The sequence below is a fragment of the Zonotrichia albicollis genome, chromosome 7, assembly GCF_047830755.1.
Source record: "Zonotrichia albicollis isolate bZonAlb1 chromosome 7, bZonAlb1.hap1, whole genome shotgun sequence".
In the NCBI taxonomy this organism is placed as follows: domain Eukaryota; kingdom Metazoa; phylum Chordata; class Aves; order Passeriformes; family Passerellidae; genus Zonotrichia; species Zonotrichia albicollis.
In genome coordinates, this window is record NC_133825.1 from 24,410,794 (window position 1) to 24,434,130 (window position 23,337).

Sequence of the window (23,337 nt, forward strand, 5' to 3'; positions counted from 1 at the left end):
TTACTAGCTATAGAGGAAATTAAGCAGGGGAGGGAAAACAACAGTAAGAATTTTGCTTTAAATGAATTTGCTGCCAGATAATGCAACACTACTTTTAAGATTATTTCTATTTTTTGTAATACAACTGTTTATTTGTGAGCTTTTAGCCTCCAAGTTTCAGTTAGAAATTGTCAGAGCTGAACTGTTAAGATCATAATTTTGTTTTACTTTATAATGGTTTATGTAAAAATGCCTCTGAGGGATATGATCCAGGATACAGATCTTATGCTTAGAGATCCATACCTTGATCACAATAATTCTCAAGCTCTAAGGGTTCCTGTTTTTTTAAATAGTATCAGTGTGTGTATAGATATGCCGCACTTATTTTACCTGTAGTACTTTTATAACCCTAGATGCCAGCATACATGATTGAGTAAGCCACCAATTAAATGCCTGACACAGGTTCATTGCTCCATGCTAACTACTAAATAGTTCTTCACACAAATTTTAGAGGATAGGCTAAAAAGACTTGAAATGATTTACTAAATATATGTAACTTCAAAATCTTGCTGACAGGCAAGTTCAAGAGACAAAGATCTGTGTTAGTGAGCCCCTTAAGATAATTCAGGGACAGTATCTCAGTAGTGGTCAGGTAATGAACTGACATGTGTGCTGAGAAGAGATGCAGATTGCAGCTACAGAAAGCTATGGCATGAAATAGAAAACAGTAATACACCAGCATAGTTGGTTTGGAAAGGTCAACTTTTTTTTAATAACTGCTCTCTCTCTCCAGGTTATGTCATGCAGTTACAAAGTAGTTAGGAAAAAAGCATGAGTTTCTGGGAGGGTCTAATTGTCTTTTTAAAAAAAACATTCATATTCATTACATAAATAACATCTGGCACTTCAAGGGGACTCCAAGGGACAAAAGCCTTAAACTTCAAAAACTGTGCTTGATCCAATATTTTGTTGAGGTCCATTTTGTTGTACTTTATGTTCAAAACTTTCAAGACCTCCTGATGACAAAAAAAAAAAAAAAGGCTGTGTGTGTTAAGACAGTGAATTAAGTTTATAGCAGCATTCTAACTCCTCTGTGGTTTGGCCAATGATTTCTGGGTTCAGTTGTTCACTGAGGCAGTATCTAATTTTCAGAAAGCCTCTGAAATGAAAAGACTGAAAAAGAATTCAAAAAAACCTAAGTATGATTGCTTAACAAATTCAGAATATCCCTTTCTTAAAAAAAAATGGAAACAACCCATAGTCAGAGTAGTTATGTAGATACTTGATTAAAAACTTAACTAGAGTTGCTCAATAGTTTCAGCTTATAAAAATATTAGTCTGTCAGCGCTACAAATGTTTGATGACAGTCAAACTAGCTCGAACAAGTAAGGAAAGGCAGTCCTGTAACAGTAGCACAGTTAAAGAAAAAAATATTGCCTTAAGAGAATCAGGCCTGAAGCTTTACTACAAATAAAAACTAGACTCCTATCAAAGTTAATCCCTGCTGGAGGCCCATTCTTCCTTTGACAATGCCACAGCATTGATCATACAAGGCCTTACTGAAAGTGCTGAAGCTAAAATTATGTCATTAAACAAAAGTGCATGAAGTAATAATGAGCTAAGTGCTCATATAGTACAGTATCTGATCTGAAGTCTGAGAAGTGGCTCAGGTGGCAAGACCACTCTTCCATACATAAAATGTACCATTTTGTTTTGTAGGCGAAACACCCAGAATGGCCCCCACAAGTGCAGATGAACTGTTATCTTCAGATACATACTTGTATACAGTTTCCTAATCCATGGATTTTTATTGTAAAAAAGACTAGTTTGGAACTGAAACTAATTGAGAATAGAATCCACTATAATGTCAGAAGAAAAGAAAATTTTGTGGTTACATGTAAACTTGTGATAAGCTTTCTCAAGAAGAGGGTACATTAACAGCGAGGGGTGGGATACAACAAGGAGAGGTCATGGCCTCTTTATGTAAAGGTCAAACCAGCCTCATTGTACACTTTGAAGACTTTCTCAATTGCATTGACATAGGCAGCTGTTCTCAGGTCCAGACCCAGGTTGTATGTCATGGCAGTGCGCATGATTTGCTGAAACAGAAAAGGTTACATGTAGTTTCTGCAGTTTTGCTTGTAGGATCCAAGTAAGGAGTAAAAAGTAAGGAGCTGCTAGATTGGTATCAGAGCTCTGATCCTTTGTGGATCAGTTCTGAAATTTCTTGATTCCCCTTACAACTGAGAACTGAAAGGGAAGGACATCTTTCTGAGGTCACTGCGTTACCCCTTTTCAAGTCTTGCCCTGATAGGGAGAGATGAGATGTTTCAAGTAGCCTTTGTCCCACTAATTAAGCATACAGCACAGAGGGATTAATCTAAAACTGCTAATGGTGTGAAGTAAAGCATTCTCATACACCTGTCCCAGACTAGCCAAGTACAAAAGGACAACTAAAAAGTTTCTACTTACTACAGCTTCTACCAGAATAATCTCTAATGTTTATTATACCCAGTTAAAGTTGGCCATGATGGCACAGAGCAGAAATTCTTCACACTCTAAGTGACTTTCATTAATCAGGTACTATTTATCTACTCCTTAAATTGCAAAGAAATGCTGTACAACCTATTCAAAAACTGTCCCAAAATCATTTGAGTTTTCCTTCCCTTAAATCTATAGAGTTATGCAATATTTACCCGGGCAGAGCGTTCCATCGTGTAAGCCAGCCCAGAGTGTACAATGTCTTTCTCAGATGCACCCTGCAACAACAGAGAATAAAGTCCAGGTTTAATCCTTGATTTTTAATCCTTTTGTGTCCTAAGACACAAAAAGTTACTCATTGTGTGCTGGGGACAAGGACATGTTGGATTCCTGTAATTACTGAAGCTTGCTCACTCATTCTCTTCTAATGATGGGTGAAGTCTCCAAATAGCCTTTACTGTGTTATGTGAAGAGCTAGCTGTGGTCAATTCAATTCTAAAATCTCAGATGTAAGCACTGAAGACGTTTATGGGCCTAGCTTCTAGATGCATGGTGCTACTATTATCTACTGATGCAGTAATTACTGTTTTCAGCCTTCAGACCACACAGTAAATATTAAACAAAAAAGCTTTCAAGAGTCAACAACCTATTGCAATTGTTTTGAAGACAGACAGGTTTTAGGAAGGGCACAGATCCCAAATTCATATGCTCCACATTACATTAGCCCTTAGCAACTCCACGTATTTATTCCCATTAAAATTTAAATACACAGAACAATAAGCAGTTGACTTATTATAGGTTCAATGTTCCATCATCCTGATTGCTGTAATCTACTAATAATTTGACATCTGGGTCCACAAAATACTTGCTTTCATTCAAACACCAATTTAGGCTGGAAGCAGAAAGTACCAGGCCAGTTTCTATGGCTTGTGTTTAAGAGATCCAGCATTTGCTTTAAGCCACAGAACCCATCACATGCTACTCACATAGCCTAACATGTATAAAATGCACCATTCTGGATCAGGCTCAAGTCTATTGTTATCATCTGGCTGTAGTCCAAGTTTATATGCACTTCCCCTGATTTCTTCCTGAGGAAGGATGGTTTAATGTTTTTCACAACTTGCTGGACTTTTCCTCCCCCTCCTTTGTCCCACCTCCTCCTGAATTTAAGAACCTAACCAACTGATGCTTTTAGTTTCCATGTATCCCTTGGCAGAGTACTGCACGCCTGAACTGTCTGCTCTGCTTGGAACCATCCCCTTATTTTTCATTCTGCACCTCAGTGTGCTGGTTTTGTTGGAACAGATCTCACTCTCTTCCACCATTCTCTGCAGTGAACAATCTATCCTTACCCACCCCTTTCCATATCCCTCATTCTACAGATCACTGTCTCCACCTCAGGCCTCCTTCAGGCTCATGGGGCCTAGGTTAGTTCATTGTTCCATGTCAGAAAAGCTCCTGTGTTTTATCTGTCATTGTGATCCTGCTCTGAACTTTTTCCAGTGTTTGAAGATGCAAAGCCCTAACCTGTACACAGTATTCAGAAGGCAGAACTCTCTGAATTCATATGGTGGCATCGTTAGTCAGCCTTACCCCTTCAGAACAATTTCTAATGCTGGATTTGCTTATTAATTGCTGTGGATTTCTAGGCTTGTATTTTGTCATCACCTCCACAATTTCCTTTTAAATGCAAATGGATGAGCTCACAACCCATCCCTTCATGTGGAAATTTCCTCACCATATATTGCTACACAATAGATAGCAATGAATTTTACCTGACATTTCTTTGCCTATTGATTCACTCTTCAAGAAACAAGCTACACTTTTTCACTCAGTTGTTATTCTGGAGTTACAGAAACATCAAACTGTCTGTGGTGTGATATCTTGTTCATAGTTTTTTGGAAAACCAGGCAAACAATATCAACAAGAGCTCCAAAATACAAAAAGCATCTGTATTAAAACTTTAGCTTTTTTACTATATTGGCAGTATTTTGCATGGACTGAAGTAAAATAAATCAAAAATAGCTTATTTCCAATATTCTGAAGCAGTTCAGATCATTTGCTTGCTTTGTTTGGCCATCAAGCTGATCACATACTAATGCTTTGCTTAGGGAAAAGTGCTCCATGATAGCTATAATGGCAACATTTAGGTTTCAGTAAAAAAAACCAGCAGCAGCTACTTACCGATATCCTATCTTGAAATTCTGCTGTAGGAACAACGGGAATAGTTCCCCCATGTTTCCCAAATTTTCTTTCCAAACTTTCCTGAACAGACACTAGGAAAAAAAAATAGATGCAAGGTAACTGACAAATGTGAAATTTTAGGATTTTTTTTTCCTTAGGACAGTGAGCAGTGCTTTGGTATTTTCATTGATATTTATTTAATCTTAGTTCTTGAAATTCCGAAATTCCTAAACAGCAACAAAGAGCATTTGAGACAACACAATCTCGAAGTTGAGAAAGGGATTTAAATGAGAATTGCCATAACTCTCCCCTACTTTAGAAACACCTTAAAATGTATGATTTATGAGAAAGAGTTATATTAAAAACTATACAGGTGTATGTTTTGTCAAATCCAGTGTCTCAAGATTCTAATATTTTCTACAGAGTACAGTTTAAAATGGAGTAACATCCTCCAGTTCTTCTCTACTGAGCTTCCTCTCATCATATAATTGTTATTGTTTCCCAGAAAGCAGGCAGCACAGAATGACCATAAGTGGAGCTCTGAGCCATACAAAGGTTTTTCCACGGCCTGTCTCTATTATATTATTGGCCTTTATAGAAATCCTTTATTGTTGTATGTGCAGAACAATGGCACCTGCTTGAACTTCATTTGAATGCTATCTAAATACCAAGTGTGCAGCTGAAAGATGTTTCTTAAGAAGTAGTAAATATTTCACTTAAGTGGCTTGACTTTACTATTTTACAAAACTGAGGAAGGAATTTAAAGATAACCAGAAAAGAATGCATTCAACTTTAGTCATTAGAGTTGCAGGTCAGTTAACCTATGAAACCTTTTCTATTCTTTACTAAGCAGCAATTACAGACTTCTGGGGAGATTGTGGTGAATTTATAAGAGTTCTGTTTCCATTTCTCCCACATTTGGTGTTTGCTAGTCCAGTCTATTAATTAAACAGTGTGTGGAAGCAGAAGTGAGCACTTACTGAGCAAGTGGTAGTTGGAATCTCTCTCATATTTGAAAGTCAGGCGGCCATAACTGACGTGGTTCAAGTTTTTCAGCCATTCAAAGTAGGATACTGTTACACCACCAGCATTCAGGTAAAGATCCTGCACAGAAAGAAGGATTATTTTGAATTGTGACCATGTGACACAGACAGTGCTATCACGTTCTGCAAAAGCAAGCAATATTATGTCCAAGGCACTACTTGAAACTGCAGTACAGAAGACAATCCAGTTCTTACTCTTACAGGACAACATCCTCTTCAGTTCAGGGTTTACTTCTACTGATTTAAAATAGGACTTGAATTTAGAACACATCAAGTTCAGGTGTGCCTGACAGACTACTTACTTCTATTTTAGCACAAGTGAAAAAAAATTAGAGCATTCTTAGGCAACCTCAGTGAGTAAAGGCTGAAGATCAGCTACTCTATCCAGCAAGATGGCTTGGTCAGGACACCCTTTCTCTGTGAAAAAATTGTCATTATAGCTGGATAGGTCTTATTTTTTCAAACTATCACTACACATACCCTGTACACTCTGTAGTACACAGTTCTGTCAGAGCATTACCCAGACACACCATGTCTAAAAACTGGCCAGAATATTTACTCTTCCTTCTTCCTGTGTTTAGTGCACTTTTTGATTGAGCAAATGTCAGCTAACAATCATTGTCTTTGGTCCTTTACAGTTGTAGTGAGGTCTTTAATAAATATTGTATTTCTTCAGCAACATTGACACCCATTTCCTATACATCAGGTGTTAAAAAACACTCTCAGAGAATGAACGGCTATTGATAAAAGCCTTCAATAACTAGGGTCTTGGTACTCTTCACAAAAATGTTCCTTTGAAATGAAAATCAAAGGTCATGATAGAACCTTACAGGGATAACCATGATATTCCGCTCCAAGAAGATTTTGTCAGCTTCAGGAGTTGTAGGCCCATTGGCACCTTCAGCAATAATCTGAAAGAGATCACAGCACAGAGTATAGATTTGGGTTTGTTCATGCTGATTATTGAATATTAGTACTTAAACAGACCATCTCTGGTTTTCATTTCCATTTGAAGTCTCTGACTTACTTTTGCTTTAACCTTGTGTGCATTGGCCTTGGTCAACTGCTTCTCGCTGGCAGCAGGGATGAGAATGTCACAGTCTGTTTCCAGAATGCTGCCCTGAAGGGGCTCTGCTTTAGGGAAGCCCATGATTGTCCCGTGTTGCTGTGTGAAGAAAACAAACCACAGTGGTTTTAGTGTCTTGGGCACTCATACCAATTTCTTCCCTTCTGACTTTCAGAGTGAGAAAAGGGAGAAGCAACAATAGTAGAGAGACAGAGCATCATGTAATTCCTATCCTTACTTAGACATGAAAAGCAAGCTACAAAGCTTCAGGAACAAAGTTCCCAAGACTGAAGCGTAACTGCTCTCTGTATAAAGACACTGAGAAACATTTGGGCTCTGGAATATTCAAAAAAAAAGGTTCCTCTCAGCTCTTAAAATAGTTTTCAAACAACCGAAATGACTCACTAGTCTGTTACACCCAGGATAAGTTGCATCACGTAAGATTCAAATGGTTTTTAAAATTAAGTACTACAATGATAGCCTTTGTTTAGTGATAGAATCTACCTTCTTTTGAGAAAGAGGGTGATAAAGAAATTCAAATATTCCCTATATAAAATAAGCCCCTAAAAAGCTTTAAGTAGAAGATTGTATTTTAGTGCCTGTGAACTGTCCTTCAAGTCTGCTTCATATGGAAGCTGAAATAAAAAGACCACATCCAGTTTTCATTATAAACTACACATTCAAGTCACACTGCCAGGCAGGCTTTCATTCTTTCAGAAACATCCAATAGGTAAGAAACAGCAAAAGTACATTTTGTCCATCTTAAACAGCCATGTGCTTGTGATTCTCAGTCAGGAATCCTTCAGGAACCTCCTTGCCTTGGTTCCTTAAGACGTCCTTTCTAGTTTAGGCATAAGAAAGGTAATATAATAATAATTCCAATTCTGAAAACAAAGTAATCAGCCTGCACACACACAGACATTTTTTTGAGAGTCAGGTCAAAGGGTAAAAAGGTACCACCTGCATTTGCATTCTTGTTGGGGATAAGAAGGAAAGTCAGAAGAATCAATATTTCTAAGCCATTTTGTACGGACTATTTGCAGCATGCTTTAAATGACCAGTTTACAGTCACCAGTCATTCTATGTACTTGCAAAGCTGACAAAAATGAAACCCTTTCTGCTTAGCTAAGTTTCATACCAATTTGAAATCTTCTAGTTCCTTTGGGTCAATCCCATCAGGATTCCAGATGGAGCCATTGAACTCTCCCACAGCAACGCATTTTGCACCATAACGATGCAAGTATCTCATAGAATGCAAGCCCACGTTACCAAATCCCTGAGGGTGCACAGAGAAAGGGAAAAGTTAGTTAACCCTCCAGTTAAAATGATGATTACTGCTAGGGCTAATACAGTTTTAAATAGTTCTTCATTTATGGGTACATCTTGGCATTACATGATGTGCATAGGCAAGATGGAAGAAATCTACATACATTCTATTCTTGCCTGAATCTCACTGCAGAAATGATGCACTGTAGCCAGCAATGTACAGCTGTGATGAGTGTTTTAGACTGGAAATACAGAAAGGAAGAGGTAATGCTACTATGGAAGTGTCAAAATGATGATGTTTATCAACCTGGGAATGTTCTGTGTATCCACTTTATGACTGGCACCCTCTTAAAGGGATTAATGGATTTTTGTATGACTACTGATTTAATTCCAGGCCATTAAGTTCCTTTACTTCCAGGATGCTGATGTTCTGGAAGTAAAAGAACACACATAGTGGACAAAAAGTCATATGATCAATGTTGAAAGTTTGTTGTACAATTCTGTGCTGAAAAATAGCTATAAATATATAGGATAAATATATGTTATACAGGAACAATCAATTCCTGAATATAATCAATTATATTTGCAGTTTTTGCTTATGTATTAGAAGCAAACTTTGATAGAAGAGTCTGTCATGCTTTAGGTCTCTTTGAAATGCTCTAGGTTCATTTTCCTACCAGACTTTTCTGCTTTTCTTATGGCCATATTTTCAGTCCAAGTTTTGCTTAAGGGCCTGTTTGTTAGTCCTCTGCCAGGCATGAAAATGCCAAAGAGCAGGGAGAGAAGTGCTGGGCCTGTGCAGGGCAGAGATGTTTGTTGCAGACCACAGGTTAACTAAAGGACAACTTGGAGGTTACAATTACTCTGCTATTTCTTTTCTAACAAGCACTTTTGAAAGCAACAAAACAAATCAGTTCCTCAAATCCTCCATTTAACATACTGTTTAAAGTTGAACAAGTTTCTTCTCTTGGAAGTTTTAGGAATGATAATGCACACTACTGCCTATCAAACACTTTCAAAATTCAACTACATAAATCCCCCAAGTCTTAGGAACACCAAAAATGTGCATTCAACCCTACAAATTTAGGATTAGGTCTTAGTTTCTATTTTTCCAACTGCTTATTCTGTAATGGAACCCTCAATTCCTCCTCTTCTTAAATTTTTTATTGTAAAACATTGCAACAAATGTTGTGTAGGTAAAACCAGTGTCACGGCTCACTGAAAAGTGTGCTTAGTTTAAAGACCTCAGTTTAAACATTTTGGTGTTTGTAGCTTACAAGATCATAATGACTCTAGAGATTTGGCTTTGTGCCTGCAGAGTGCAAGTGAAAGTTCAGTTTATAAAAACTAGTCCAAAATAAAGGACACCTATGTTGCTTGAAAAGTGTTTCTAAAGTTTGAGAGTAAAGGTTAACTTGGAAGTTTTAAAGCTCTCTCAGTTTTTAAGAGCTACAGCCTGTTTTAAAAACAGCTCTACTGAAAGTCTGTGTACTACTTCTTTTCCTACTGTCTAAGGAAAAAAGTTACCTGAACAGCAAATGTTTTATCTCCAAATCCTGGAGTCATTCCTAATAAGCTCATATATGAGGCTTCATTGATGAAATTTTCAATTCCATGGAAGACCCCTCGGCCAGTTGCAGATATACGTCCATGGATCCCACCCTGGCTGATGGGTTTACCAGTTACACATGCATGTGCATTAATATCCTGTAAAACAGCAAAGGACTTGTGAGACATGGAATCAATCAATCAAAAACCAGCTGGAACAAGAAGCTTTGTACACTTTTGACATAAGGGAAAACAGAAATTTTAAGAGTCAGAACATGATATAGCTTAAATGAATTTAGTTTGTTAATATGATTTCCTTCCTCACTTTGTGTGAACACCTCAGAATATTCTGTCAGGAAAGTTGTGTAATGCAATTGTGGATATGGTCTGTGATTTTTTGTTGCCTCTAAGTGTGTGTGCTAACTTTAATCTGTGTATCATGGTGACATCCACAAGCAGACAAATCAAAAAGCTTTCAGGAATGTTTCTTAAAGTCAACTCATATTTACAGCCACAATTTCTTTACATTACTACTTTTGATATCCTTGAACTGGCTTTTAATCATCTTTAAACAGTATTTAGTGTTCCTTTATAACAAACTCAGTTATTTTACAATTACAAAACAAGGCATGAGGTCTGTAGTCAGAATACAGGGATGCTCTCAGAGGAAATCTGCAGTTTGAAGGTCATATAGGAAAAGCTGTGTATTTACTACTTTTATTCAGAAAAGCAGCATTTACAATCAAGCCTCCATTGTTAATTTGGTGGAAATAAAATTAAGTTTTCCATATTCCAGATAGTCAGCCAAGATGAAACAGCTATTTAAAACCATAGCTGAGTTTTCCATTTGGAATTAATAACATGAAAGAAATTCTTCCAAACCAGACACTGGAACTCCCTCTTCTGTCACCAGTGGTTCCCATGCTCCCACACCCTGGGAGCAGAGTCACACGGTGCCTTGGCTTCCAGCACAAGTGAGAAAGGAGGGATGAAAGAGAATGCACTGAAATGAGGGTGCCAGCAGCCGGATGGGTTTCCATTCCACCAGGCACACATTCACTGGGAGGCTCCCTCTGCTCCATCCCTTGTGCCAAAGGCATTTGCATGCCTGTGGTGCAGGGTGCTTGGTGAGAGGAAGGAAAGGAGCAGACAAAAGTAAGTGGAGGCAGAATAGCTGGAGGAGACCAGAGCCATAATGAAGACTAAAACTATTTACTGTTTGAAAATGTCAGTGAGTTAACATATAAGCCTCTTTAAGAACAATGAAGGTGATGCTGGGCTTGCCACAGAATTCCTAATTCAGCCTCCCAAAACACAGCTCGCTGCTCTCCATAAGCTATATGCTCCCTCTTGTGGCATGTCAGCTGTAACAAACACTGGCAGGGCTGTTCTCTTGGAACCACTTGGCCTGATGGACTTTCAGGATTTTATTCTGTTACATGGTCCTAAACTATGCTTTGGGCTTTGTGCATTCACGCAAGAGGGAATATATTTTACAAATATGTGAAGAAATACAGCTTCCCCCCATATATAAGAATGTATTTATCAAAGTCCTTTCCTGTGTACCAAAAGTCAGTTGATTGTGTCAGGAAGTGCAGAAGAGCGGAAAAGATTAATTTAATAAAAAACTTCAGCCATATGTAACTCAGTGATCCAGCAACTTCAGATGGATTTTCTGGAACAGTTAACATGGTAGTTATTAACAACTTGCATGGTTTGGGAAGAAAATAGAGCATGAAGTGAGGACACATCCAGGTCTTCTTGAAGTCACATATAAAAGCCACAGCTGATGTCAAAGTCCTGAAATCTTTGGTTTCAAGTCAATAAGCAAAAACTTTCAACATATCTTGGGTGAAAACAAAGAGCATGGCTTTTACTGAGAACCTTGAAAAATGGCTTATAGCTAGCATCAAAGACTTCTATTTCATGAACTTGGTGATGTTCAGGCACTAACCTTAGCTCCTTTCTTTATCCCCCTGCAATGATGTCCTCCTTGTCTCTCCAGCTCTCCTCTCTCTGGATGGTTGGTTTTCAGCAAACTTCCCTTATCTGCTTATATCTGTTATTTGATTTATCCTTCCCAGTTGAAACTCCCTGAGCACAGCTGTGTGCAGTGTGCAAGCACAGAGCCATCAGGTCTGTATCTCAGAGAGATCCCTCTCACCAGAGTTATCTTTCCACTCCACTGAATGTAACACCTTGCACAGCTTCCATCTGTTTGCAGTTCCGGCTTGTTTCACTTCTGTTCATTGCTCATTTTCTGCTCTTAGTTCCTTTCCCTTCTTCCACCATGGTCATTTTTATCTTTTTAGTATTCCTTAATCACCTTTATTTTTGTTCTTGGTGTCCCAAACAGACAGTTATTTGAAACATCTTTCTCTAGAAACTGGTTTTGATGGATTATTCCGCTTTTTATAGCCTTGTCAGAATTCTCACTTTCCTTCTCCATTACCTGGTCATTTTCCACAATAGCTCTGGAGTTTCACTGTGGCTACCACCCTCTCAAGTACAAACAAGCAACTCAACAAAATTAAGCAAACTCACATTCCTCCCATGCCCCTTATTTCCGTTTTTAATTAACTTTGCAGAAAAGCATTCCTGAATCCTCTGAGTTTCTTTTATTTTTCAATAAGATACTGCCATACAGAGGGAGTCTAAAAAGAAACTGTTGTAGGGTAATTCCAATTTTAATCCTCAGTAGTTATTTTCTTTTCTGTTGTACTTGAATCATAAGCATGTATAGGACTCCAAAATAAGGTGGGCTTATAAAATGGTAAGAATAAGAAATTCATCCATTTGAAAACTTCTCTATCAGGTTTAGTTTAATATTTTAAAAAAATGGAGCTTTTGTATAAAACTGCATGAGAACTCTTTAATACAGCAAATCTTAAGGCAGGTCACTTGCTGTGATCCTTCTTGTCAGTCTCAATAACACAGTGCTGTTGTATCACAGTGAAATACATATTTTAGTGCCATGGGTTAAATGTTAAAACTCAAAGCTTTGAGGCAGTAGTTTTGCTCTAAGTTGGAATTCCAAGTTCTGACTGAGGGAACTAATTGCCACCCTGCATTCTGAAGTCCTTCTGAATTAACAACTTTAGCATTTTATCAGATATCAAGTTTCAATTAAAGTATTTACCTGTGTGAATAGCAAAAAGCAAATGATGTTTCACAGTGATATCCCTAACAGAGAGATTAGTGCAAAATTTAACTAGTCAACATGCCCACATGCCCCACCTGATTCTTCAAGCATTCCTTTTTTCCTTCCATAAGACATCTCAGTATTTCAGACTTAGGGTAACCTGTGCCACTGCCCCTCCCAGTGTCCAAGGCCCCAGACAAGAGCTGTGCCAGGATTTGCCTGAGCACAGCAGGCACGTCCTGAGCAATGCGCCGGAGCGAGGCAGTGGCAGTGGCACTCATGGCCCAGGCACACACCCTGCAGGGGGACTGCACTGAGTGCAAGGCAAGAGGAGCAAGAGGAGCTGGGATAGGCACACATGCACTAGAATAGCATATTGACACATTAATACACAGCTACTGACAAATAAGTTGTCCAAAATTTGTTATTTCTTTGAACAGACCTGTTGAAAGCGTACAACAAAAGTGTTTGGTTAACAGGTACAAATAACTCCACTGACACAAGGACAAAGGTCAAACCAAGGGCTAGCATAAAAAAGTAATTTTAAAAAACTTTGTATTTTTTTTATTGCCTCTTGGGCTATAAATTATGTCAGTGTCCTTTTGCTTTACACTTTGAAGAATTTGCTGAAGTTCACAATGAAATCTGTTACTTCTAGTAGACTGCAGAGAATCTTAAAACTTTTAGAAGTTATACCAATAGTGTGAATGTAATTTGCATTGTCTCTTGAATGAACAAAACCATGAGCATGTATTTAATAAAACTTGTAAGTTCAGTTATCAGTTAACAACTTTAAATTACTAATTACAGAACCAATGAAAAACAGAGGACAATTACAGAAATAGAAACCAATTTTAGACTATATACCTTTAAAAACAGTGTATTTTCTTTTGTTGAACAATTGCAATCAGTATTGTATCAGAGAAGGTTCTTTTAAGGCTAGAAGAATATTATCCTTAAAGCTATTTTTCCTTTGCTGTACCCTAAAATCCTCACACCACTGAGGCTGTCACAGTTTGTAAGAATATTTTCAGATCAAGTAAGTAAACAAATTGATATGATCAGGCAGCTTTTCTGCTTGAAAGCCTCTGCACAAGACTTACATAGTGTCCTATGGTACTGGCATAGGTGTCAGCAATCCAGGACATCTCCCTCTCCCCCGTGCTCATATCAGGGGCAGGAACATCCACACCAGGTCCTGTTGGCAACAGTGAAAAAAGCTCTTAAGGATGCAACAGAAATAGTTATTGTCAATCACTATCCCCTTGGGAACTGCAGGCCTTAAGAGAGAAGTGTTTTCCTGTTTAATCCTCAGTTTACTATACAAGCAACACATTCTTCTGGATCCAGTGCAGTTTTAGATGCTGTATCACACCTTTGTACAATATTATCAAAACCCCCAACTTTACATAAGCCATCTGATAAAAGGCAAAGGCCACTTGCTCAATAAGATGAGTAGTTTGGGGTTTTTTTGCAGGGAGGGTGCTGTGTGGGTATAATTTCTATGTACTGTGATATTGATTGGATTCTTCTGCATAAGAATTTCCTTTCTGTTCCTGGGTGAGGTTAAATATTGAAGGTAGGCTGTGCCTAGTCACTGCACTGTAGTACATGCATTTGATTTTACTGCTTACTTCAAGAAAAGTTTCATTTCTCTTTTTTGATGAAATAAACCTTTAAAAGAAGTCTCACACATCTGTTGAAATTAAAAAAAAAATCGGCTTCTTTTAGATAGCTAAAAATACTATTTCCCCCAGACTATTTAAGATCATAGAAACCTGCTAATCCGGATATTATATACAACTCTGCCCCAACAATATTTCTAAGTATTTTTAAAAGGTTTGTGAAAGTTGTGTAGCACCAACCAGAGAGACAAAAAGGAAGATAATTTTATCAAACCATTTTAATTGTCACAGAACTAATTATCACTGTAGCTTGCATTGTGCATAGTAAAACCACAGTCACATGTAACATCAGTAAGTGTGTTTATAAAGGAGCTTAATTTAGATGATAAATGCTCTGTCTGGAAGAGCAGCAAACACTCTGGCTGAAAGAGCAAGAAAATGCAGATTAAAGGATAGACATTCCAAGGCAGTTAGATATCAGGAATACATGACAGACCTCTAACTAGTTACATGCCTCATTATTCATTTGAGTAAGAACCTTCTCTGGGTAAAGCTGCTCCTTTCAATTAAAAGTTGAGCTGGTAATGGTCAGCTTTCTGCAGAGGAGATGTCCAGGCAGCAAAGCTACCAGAACAGCTCAGGGCTGAGTGTGAATAAAGCCCTACTGACATTACAGAAGCTGAGGTTCTGTTACAACAGGCTCCTATGCCTCTTGCCTACGCTTCCCTTGCAGCCTCTGGTTGCCATGGGTGAAGCCATCAACTTTTGCTGGGGTGGATCTTCTATTTCCTTCCTCTCTTTCCTCAGATACCTGCCAAAAGCCCCAACTGAGACTACAGGAAACAGTAACAGTGAAGAGCTTGCTATTAGAGACTAAAACTGCAACAAATATGGTCACCATTTTATGATCTAACTCTGAGAGAAATGTGATTCATTTTGAATACTGTGACCTCAGCTTTTGTGGCTTCTCATAGCTACAACAGCCAGCAGAAAAAGTTAAGACAGTTCCCTTTAAAATGCACTAGGATGCAATGACTCAACTCTTTGTGGTTCTTGCTGAAAGTTCTGTATCCAAATTGCTTACAGCTCTCAAAAATACTGTTACTTAGGGATATAATTTAACAGACACTGCCAACGCACAACAAATCAGATTCCTAAATTTGAATAGTAAAGCTGCCCAACATACCAATAAAGCCCTTTTTTGCCAGCTCCATGGTAAACCTTCTTGTGATCTTCTCCAATTCATTGTCCTGTAGAGAAAATGCAATAAATATCAGAAGAAATCATTAGTGCTTATGAGTATTTGCTCAAACTTAGCCCAAGCATAAGCCAACGCCCTCTTCTTTTAGGAGAAAGGATGATTCATAATTTATATAATTTATATGCCACTCCCTAGCAGACCGTTGGTACTCAGGCAGCACAAGGGCAGCACAAGAAACATTGGAATTTCTTTCTGTACATTCTGATCCATGACAAATTGGGAGCATGGCACAGGAAGAACCACCTGCGTCCATAGCAGAGATTTCCAGCAAACAAATCTGATATCCTGTGTGAGCGATTTACAACCAGCAACAGCAAGAGCTGACCCTGCCACTTGTGTAATCAACACAGCCAAATGACTTGACACAAATCCTTACAGGAGCTTTCAGCTTAAAATATCTGTTATGTATTCTAGTATTCCTTTCTGTACAAGTTGTTTTAATTAGGGCAAGAAGGCAAGCCTGCAGTAAACCTTTTATAAGCCAAGTTAGTTATTATTCACACTGGAACACTGCATAGAATGGTTTAATGGAGCATAAAACTATTAGTCAAAATAAACAAAACAAAATTAACTTTTTTTTTTTTTAAGAGTAACTTAATTTAAGCTTTTACTAACAGTATCAACTTTAAAAAAATTCCAGGTTCCAAATTATTTGTAGTCTCCTGATTTTCAGAAAAAATAAATTAAGTAATTGAAGTATTCCACCTCTGAAACACAGACCTTTTAAAATTCCTTTGCTACCTATTGCATGCACAGGCTGTACTGAACCTTTACAGAGGCAGAAGTGGCAGGAGGGTTTAAGTGGTCAATAATGCCCTTAGAAGAGCTTTTTTTACTGGCTGGCTTCAGTATTGCAGATACCCAGATTTTTATCTATGATGAGGCTTACTGTGTAGTTCTTGGGATTGATCTTGACACCAGCCTTTGCCCCACCAAATGGCACATCTACAAGAATGCAAAGGAAAATCATTTTACTTTTTCAACAACAAAGGCAGAACACGTGAGAAAGATGTGTAATTATATCTTTGATTTTAGTGGTGATTTTGGTTTTGCTGCATTTATGGCTTCTGAAGTGTAAGCTATAATCTGATCTAGGTACTCTTATAAAAATGGGAGATCTTTCAAGGCACTTTGAAAATTGTCTTTAAAAGTTCATTATTTAAATTTTCTATGCTTAAATATCTCTTGTACTTGGCACTTGTAGAAATAATAAGTTTTACCTTTTATATTTTACTGGTTTAGCTGAAAAAGTTTACTTTGGGAGTCCTAAGCACACCTATATATATTAGGGGAAAGTATTTTCTTTTCTTACACATAATAAGCAGATTCTCTCCAAACTTCTCTACAATTTAGTAGCTGTGTACAAGTTATACTTCTTTATAATCCATAAAGGAATTTTATCCTTTGCTCTCCATAGCTCCCCTGCCTGAATCCTTTACAGCTTCCATCTGTTCCCCCTAAAATTAGTCCCCTACTAATCCAAGTTTGTCATACTTGAATATTAGTTCAATATGTAGTTCTTTCTATGGGAGAGGGTAGTTAGCAGAATCTGGACTTTTCAAATGAAAATGCAACCTTATTTAAGTATTTTCAGTGACAGGAGAGGGAATATATATTATTATTATTTTAGTCACTATAGATTTTCCCACCTTGCCTATAGATTTAAATTAGAGATCAGAGTCTGAAATTCATTTTAATCCTTTACATGTTTGGTTTTTCTATGTGATTACATCAGTACTGATTGAAACTGAAGATTGAAATCTTGCTTGGAAAACGAACACTTACCAACCACAGCACATTTGTATGTCATGAGAGATGCTAAGGCTTTCACTTCATCCACACTAACGTCCATACTGTAACGGATACCTGCAAAGACACATGAGAAAAAATACGAATTCACTAAACACCTTCAGAAGTGTTTACAAATTGGGAAGGGTTAATCCACACCAAAAATCTTTAGCACGCAAGTGGGCTGTTTATCAACTTATTTACTCTAAGAGATGAAGAACAAGACCCTGTTCCCCTATTTAAATGTTTATCTTTTATGTAGCAGAAATTCACAACTGCAGTAATTTTCTGTGAAGCAGCTTAATGGCAGCACTCAGCCTTAGGGAAAAAAAGTGAATATTGCTTGTGATGAAGATGAATCAAGCTGACGGGTAGCTAAGAGCAGAGTTTTCCAGAGGCTGATAAAGCTCTTCAGCATTCCCAAGATCTTTAACTTTGGACTTCATTCATTGTATATACAAGATTAACTTTGTTCCTGAACATAACTTGCCAGTACAGGTTATAATCAAGATATTTTTGATGGAGTAATACAAGCTCCTGTTAAGTTCTAAGCCTTGGCTTCAAGGTCCTGGCTGCTAGGCACAACCACAGAACAAAAAGTGACAAACCACTCTGCTAGTTTTGATTTTTTCAAAACCATTTGAGGTAATAGTCCTACACCAGTGAGCTTGTGAGACAAGGCCACCCATCCCACATCCACACTCCCACATGGAAGCCAGCCCACACCTGCATTCCCTGCTCAAAGTCACTCAGCAGGGCTGCAAGTGTGTGCTAACACATGGTACAAATGCAAATTCAATTTGTTGTGTGCTGGCAGCAGCTCAGATGCACAATGAGTGAGCTCAGCATTCAAGGCAGCTCAAAGCTGAGTAAAAAAATGGTTACACAAAGGTAAGATCTTTCACCTGCCTGACTCTTACCAGTCTTTTGAAAAATGGAAAAATTCAATACATTTATTGAAGCCAAAGTTAAGATTCATGTATCTGAAGGTAGCTACAGAGTAGGAAATATTTAACCAAACTGACAAAGCAGATGCAGAGAACTAGAGAAGTTTAAATATGATGTTTAAGATCAACATGTGCCCAAAGTCATGTGGCCACAACAAAAAGGGTCCTACAGCTGTATGTTTGTTTCTATCCAAGTTTCTCCTACTTAACCAAGTATACAACAGAGCCATGAATAATTTCTTATTCCCATCTTTACTCCCCAAATCTTTGGCTGTAGGTTCTGCCAAGTTGCACGGTGGTTTGTAGCAGGCACAGAGTGTCCTTTGGATGCCAGAACATGGCACCACAAATTTCCTATTATGTAAAGAGAAGACCATATTCAGGTTCTCAGGAGTGAAAAAAGGCCAGCATACATTATCCAAACTAAAGCACTGTGCTGCTATGAAAGCCATTCCTGAATGCTCTGGAAGCAATCCCAGTTTCAAAGGAACTAAGTGCTGCTCAAATAAAGCTGAGGGCCAAGTGCTGCTTTCTTATGCGAGTTCAATCAGTAAAAGGAAGTTCAATGCCTCTGCAGAACAGAATTTAAATTTATTGTGTATATGGGGGAAGGGTGCTCTCCAAAAGCAAACTAAGTAGTTTCTGACTTAGATAGCTGCAAGGAGTTGATGTCTGAGCTTTCAATCACCTTCTCATGGGAAGTAATATACAAAATTTAAGTAGAACTTATCAGAGCCCAAAAGACCAGTCAAAGTTAGAATATTAATGTGTTGGGGTTTTTTGATATGTCTTCCTCTGACTCTTCAGAGGAGCAGTTGTCCTCCTGTCAAGCTCTGAGCAAGAGTGAGCACTACCTATGGCACTGGCTGTCCTGCCTGGGGAAGCCTTTCCCTCTTGGCTGAGCAGGTACTCTGGGAACAGGTCTCATCTGAGTGTTGCTCAAGCCAGCCAACTTTGGAGTCACAGCCTATGTCGACCAAAAGTGAACTCTGCCCCTCCACCCCCCAGGTGAACTAGATTGCTGTGTATTTATTCAACCCATTTACCTATTGAAACTTCCAAGCTGTGTATACAAAGCAGTTTTGCTATAAATGTACTCCTGCAGGCACACAAAATGTTGTTTATTGATATATGAAAAGCAGTAAGGAAATTATATACTTTGGGATAGTTATCTTGAACAGTTTAAAGAGAGAAGCAAAATACAAAAAGGGAGGGAAGCTTCTTCTGCAAATCCTACAGAAGATAGGATCTGAAGAGGTAAACAAGCAGCACTTTAACTGGAAGTGCTGGTGCACATATTTACTCCAGCGCATGTAGAACAGTTAGATCTCCAGTTCCTTGTATTACCACAAACTTTGACGTAATAAATGTGAAGTCTTCATATGAAGGTAAATAGGGAAAAAGCCCCAAAACTAACAAAGTACTGACAGGCTTTCAACTGAGCTGCCTGTCAGCCATGTACACACACCAGAACACAGGAAACTTTTGGACTTGAGGTCAAAACCATTCTTTTCTGGACAACTTTGTACTTCAGAATAAGATTTAACTCCTTTTCCAAGCTTTTAAACAGTTGTAATTAAAATGGCTTGACTGCTGGCTTTATCTTTGTAAGTGGAAGACTAGTCAGTTCTGAGAGTTTGCTGACTTTACTGGTCACTCTTCTCTAGTTTATGTGGTAAAATCTTTCAATAAGTGAAGTTCAGGATGTGAACCCAAGTTCTCTGACAGGTGTGATGAATTTTTCCCTTCCCTGGCAGGAGCACACAACATTTAAGATGTGCTAACACTTAATTCATTTTCACAATTCAGCCAGTGACTGTTGTCCAGGAATTGTAATTACTCTATAGGAGGGCCACCTCTTGACAGGGAAGTTATTTGTGCTAAGCTGTTAAGACTGATGAGAAGCAGGGATCTGAGAATGCTGTACATTCCATCTGCAAGCAGATGCATAAAGATAAAAGACTTATTTAATTTCTGTTCTATTTGGACATCATTGAAATTTAGTTTGACAGGTTCCTAATTTGGCAGGAGTATTGCCACGCATTTGTGTGGCATCTTTTGGCAGTGTTACTAGGCATTCAATAGCCTAAGTCTAAAAATGGACCATATACACAGATAAAATACTGGGTTTGGTTTTTTGGGGTTTTTTTAAGGTTCTCACCACATAAAAGCAAACAAAGTCACTGTTAGGTAGCCAGATTACAATTTTTTTAAACTCTGGCAAGTCCCACTCAGTAAGTGTCTGGAAACTTGTGACTTTTATAGCAAACTTCAAAAAAATAGTTTGAAGAAAGCCTCAAGTTACAGTATGACTCATGACCATGGAAAATACTTTTCATTGGAAAACATGAATTCTTGTTCCAGTTGAGAATTCTCTTTCCTTACCACGCCCCAAGAAGTCAAACAGTATGCTAAGAGTGACTTTGTTTTTCTATGCACAAAGGCTTCTAAATGAGGAAATAAGTTTTCATATAATTTTTTAGTATTGGTCAGTATGAATAGAAGCCTTTATCACTACACGGCAGTGTCTATGTTTTTAAAACTTCTTTTTTATGATCTGTATTATGGAGATATTATAGCTCATTCAGTTACTGCTTCACATCAAAGCAGTCTTTATCAACAAGGCTACTTTGGATTCTGTAGTAACAGCAGTTAGTTATAATTTTAATCATTTCATCATTTTGTAGCAAGGGGTGTACTAATATACGCATAACAAAGACCTTGATTTCCAAGAAAATTGTTTATACATCCTACTAGATTTTACATTGTACAGAGTTCAGTATGTTCTGTGATGTTAAGTGTGTTTATTATGCTTCCTTAGCAAATGTGGTGTACAGTAGTCATCCTTTTCAAGGATGACTACTGCCTTTCTAGTACGCCTACAAATCTATTTAGGGACCTCCGTGTCACTATTTTCTGCACTTCTTGTGCAGTGATCCTAAATGGTAGTACCTACATGTGTCCTTGCTACAAACGAGCACGAGGTATTCAAAGTCTCAAAAAAACCTTCAACAGTTGCCATAGCAACAGTTCAAAGCAAAACACTTGGTAAACTACTCCTTCTGTTCTAAGTATCTTGTAAATCTTAGCAAGTCTCTCGAGTTCCCCAGAACCTGGAACACATTTGCATCTTAGCCTAAACTATTAATATCTAACCAAGGGTTTTGTCCTGCTTTGACTTCAGTGTTTTTTTCTGGTTGTCATGTTCTTGTGAACTTTGGAAGTAATTTGGGTCCTTTACAGATGACAATTCCTGTTAATTTGTTCTGCTCACCTCTCTTTGCAAAGTGCTTGCTCATCAAAAGAAACCTTCCAGAGCAGCAGCTATCCTGCACTAGCCACACACAGTCAGCAACACAGATGTCCTCATCTCCTCTGGAAGTTCCTAGGACTCACTACAGGCATGTTCATCTCCCAGTTAGCAGCACTGGATTCTGCAGCAGCTCTGGGGGTTAGCAGCTTGCCTGACACAGTCCAAAGGCTTTCCTTTAAGCCCACAGTCTGAAGGAGCTTCAGTAGAGATGCTCACCTATGGATTCTGCAAAATCCATACATCAGCCCCAGCACTTACTGCAGTGCCTTAGTTCCTTAATGTTTTAACTCTGCATTGTGTATATTTTCATGTTTGGTTAGTAAACAAGTGCAATTGTGATTGTACTACCAGCAAACTCATCTTCACTGTAACTTAACTCAGTAGGGACATATCATCTAAGTAATTCTTAAACCCTTTCAGAACACATACTAGATTCAGAAAAACAATTCAACCTTCAACAATTCAACCATTTTTCTAGATTCAGAAAAACAATTCAACCTTCCCAAGAAGGAAACTGCTGAGCCTTATTTAACCATTTGAAAAGTGTGGTAAACAGCTCAGTGACCAATTTGTAATTATTGAAGACAAAGAAATTCCAGATAAACCTAACAAAGCAAGATGAGTAATTCACTACTGGAAAACAAGAACACTGTACACCAATCAGCAACAAGAACCACTAATTCCTAAATTCAATTCACTAACTGCCAAGAGAAGAGATAAAAATATTTATCTCTTCCTACACAGCAGTAGCCAGCTACAAAGCTGGGGTAGGACAGACATTCCCCTATAGAGACACCCCCCATTCTGCTTTAAGCACCAGTATGTATAAAATGACTATAAGGTATTCAGCCAGCCAGAATACTTCAGTATACCACTTATTATATGTTTTTAATATGCTGCATTGAAATATGCTTGAACATGTATGTTTATTTAAATCTATGCTGAGAAAAGCCAAGAATTTTCTCAATTCTAGAACTACCTCTGGTGCATTGGTAACACTTGGTGTATTAAATGTGAATATGGCAAATCTAGTGCACTACCAAGCAAGCAAATAGGACATGAATTTATGCACTTGGAATCTGGCTATGAAGTAAAGTCTCTCACCTACAGAACTACCTCAGCCCCACCTAAAGGATTAGATCATCATTAAAGTGCACTCAACACTGTAGGAAGAAGGACAAAAACAGGGAGATACAGTAAACTGCTTCCACATAGATATTATTATTACCACGTGCAGGGTGGTGTGTGCAGAGGGGGAAATAACACACAAGTTGGCCCTGGCTGGTCCAAATGCCATAGGAGCCACAAAGCAAGAAGCCACCACAGTGCTGACACAAGGCAGGCAAATTCCATGCTCTTCCTAAGAGTCTGATTTCTAACAAGATGGAGCTGTTGCAATTCATGCAACAAAAAAGTGTTTGCTAGGATCACCCAGAGAACAGGAGGGAGGCTATCACACAGGAGATTCCTCTCCCCAACACGTGTTTATGCAGAAAGCCCAATGCTGAGAGAGGTATGATCTCTCTATAAATAGACAAAGAGCCAACAGTAGCAAGGGAAAACAACTATTTAAGATCAAGGACAAAGCTGGCTACTGCACCAACAGTATGAGCTGATTATATGAAAAAGCTGAGACTAAGATTCACAGCCAAAAGAGCAAGGCACAGCCTCTTACAAGAATATCAAAGGTAAAA

General features: G+C 38.2%; 1 protein-coding gene across 1 annotated transcript in view; it reads right to left on the reverse strand.

The window, feature by feature from the left end:
- Positions 1–723: 723 nt before the first annotated feature.
- The window catches only part of GLUD1 (glutamate dehydrogenase 1), a 28,846-nt gene continuing 6,232 nt past the window's right edge, over positions 724–23,337 (reverse strand). Inside the window, exons 2-13 of the mRNA XM_074544702.1 lie at positions 17,381–17,461; positions 16,485–16,540; positions 15,521–15,584; positions 13,813–13,907; positions 9,547–9,726; positions 7,892–8,029; positions 6,715–6,852; positions 6,518–6,598; positions 5,625–5,748; positions 4,645–4,736; positions 2,676–2,738; positions 724–2,078 (exon numbers count right to left, since the gene is read on the reverse strand). Of these exons, the coding sequence (XP_074400803.1) occupies positions 1,959–2,078; positions 2,676–2,738; positions 4,645–4,736; positions 5,625–5,748; positions 6,518–6,598; positions 6,715–6,852; positions 7,892–8,029; positions 9,547–9,726; positions 13,813–13,907; positions 15,521–15,584; positions 16,485–16,540; positions 17,381–17,461 (1,232 nt within the window). The 3' untranslated portion in view covers positions 724–1,958. The remainder of the gene's footprint in view (positions 2,079–2,675; positions 2,739–4,644; positions 4,737–5,624; positions 5,749–6,517; positions 6,599–6,714; positions 6,853–7,891; positions 8,030–9,546; positions 9,727–13,812; positions 13,908–15,520; positions 15,585–16,484; positions 16,541–17,380; positions 17,462–23,337) is intronic.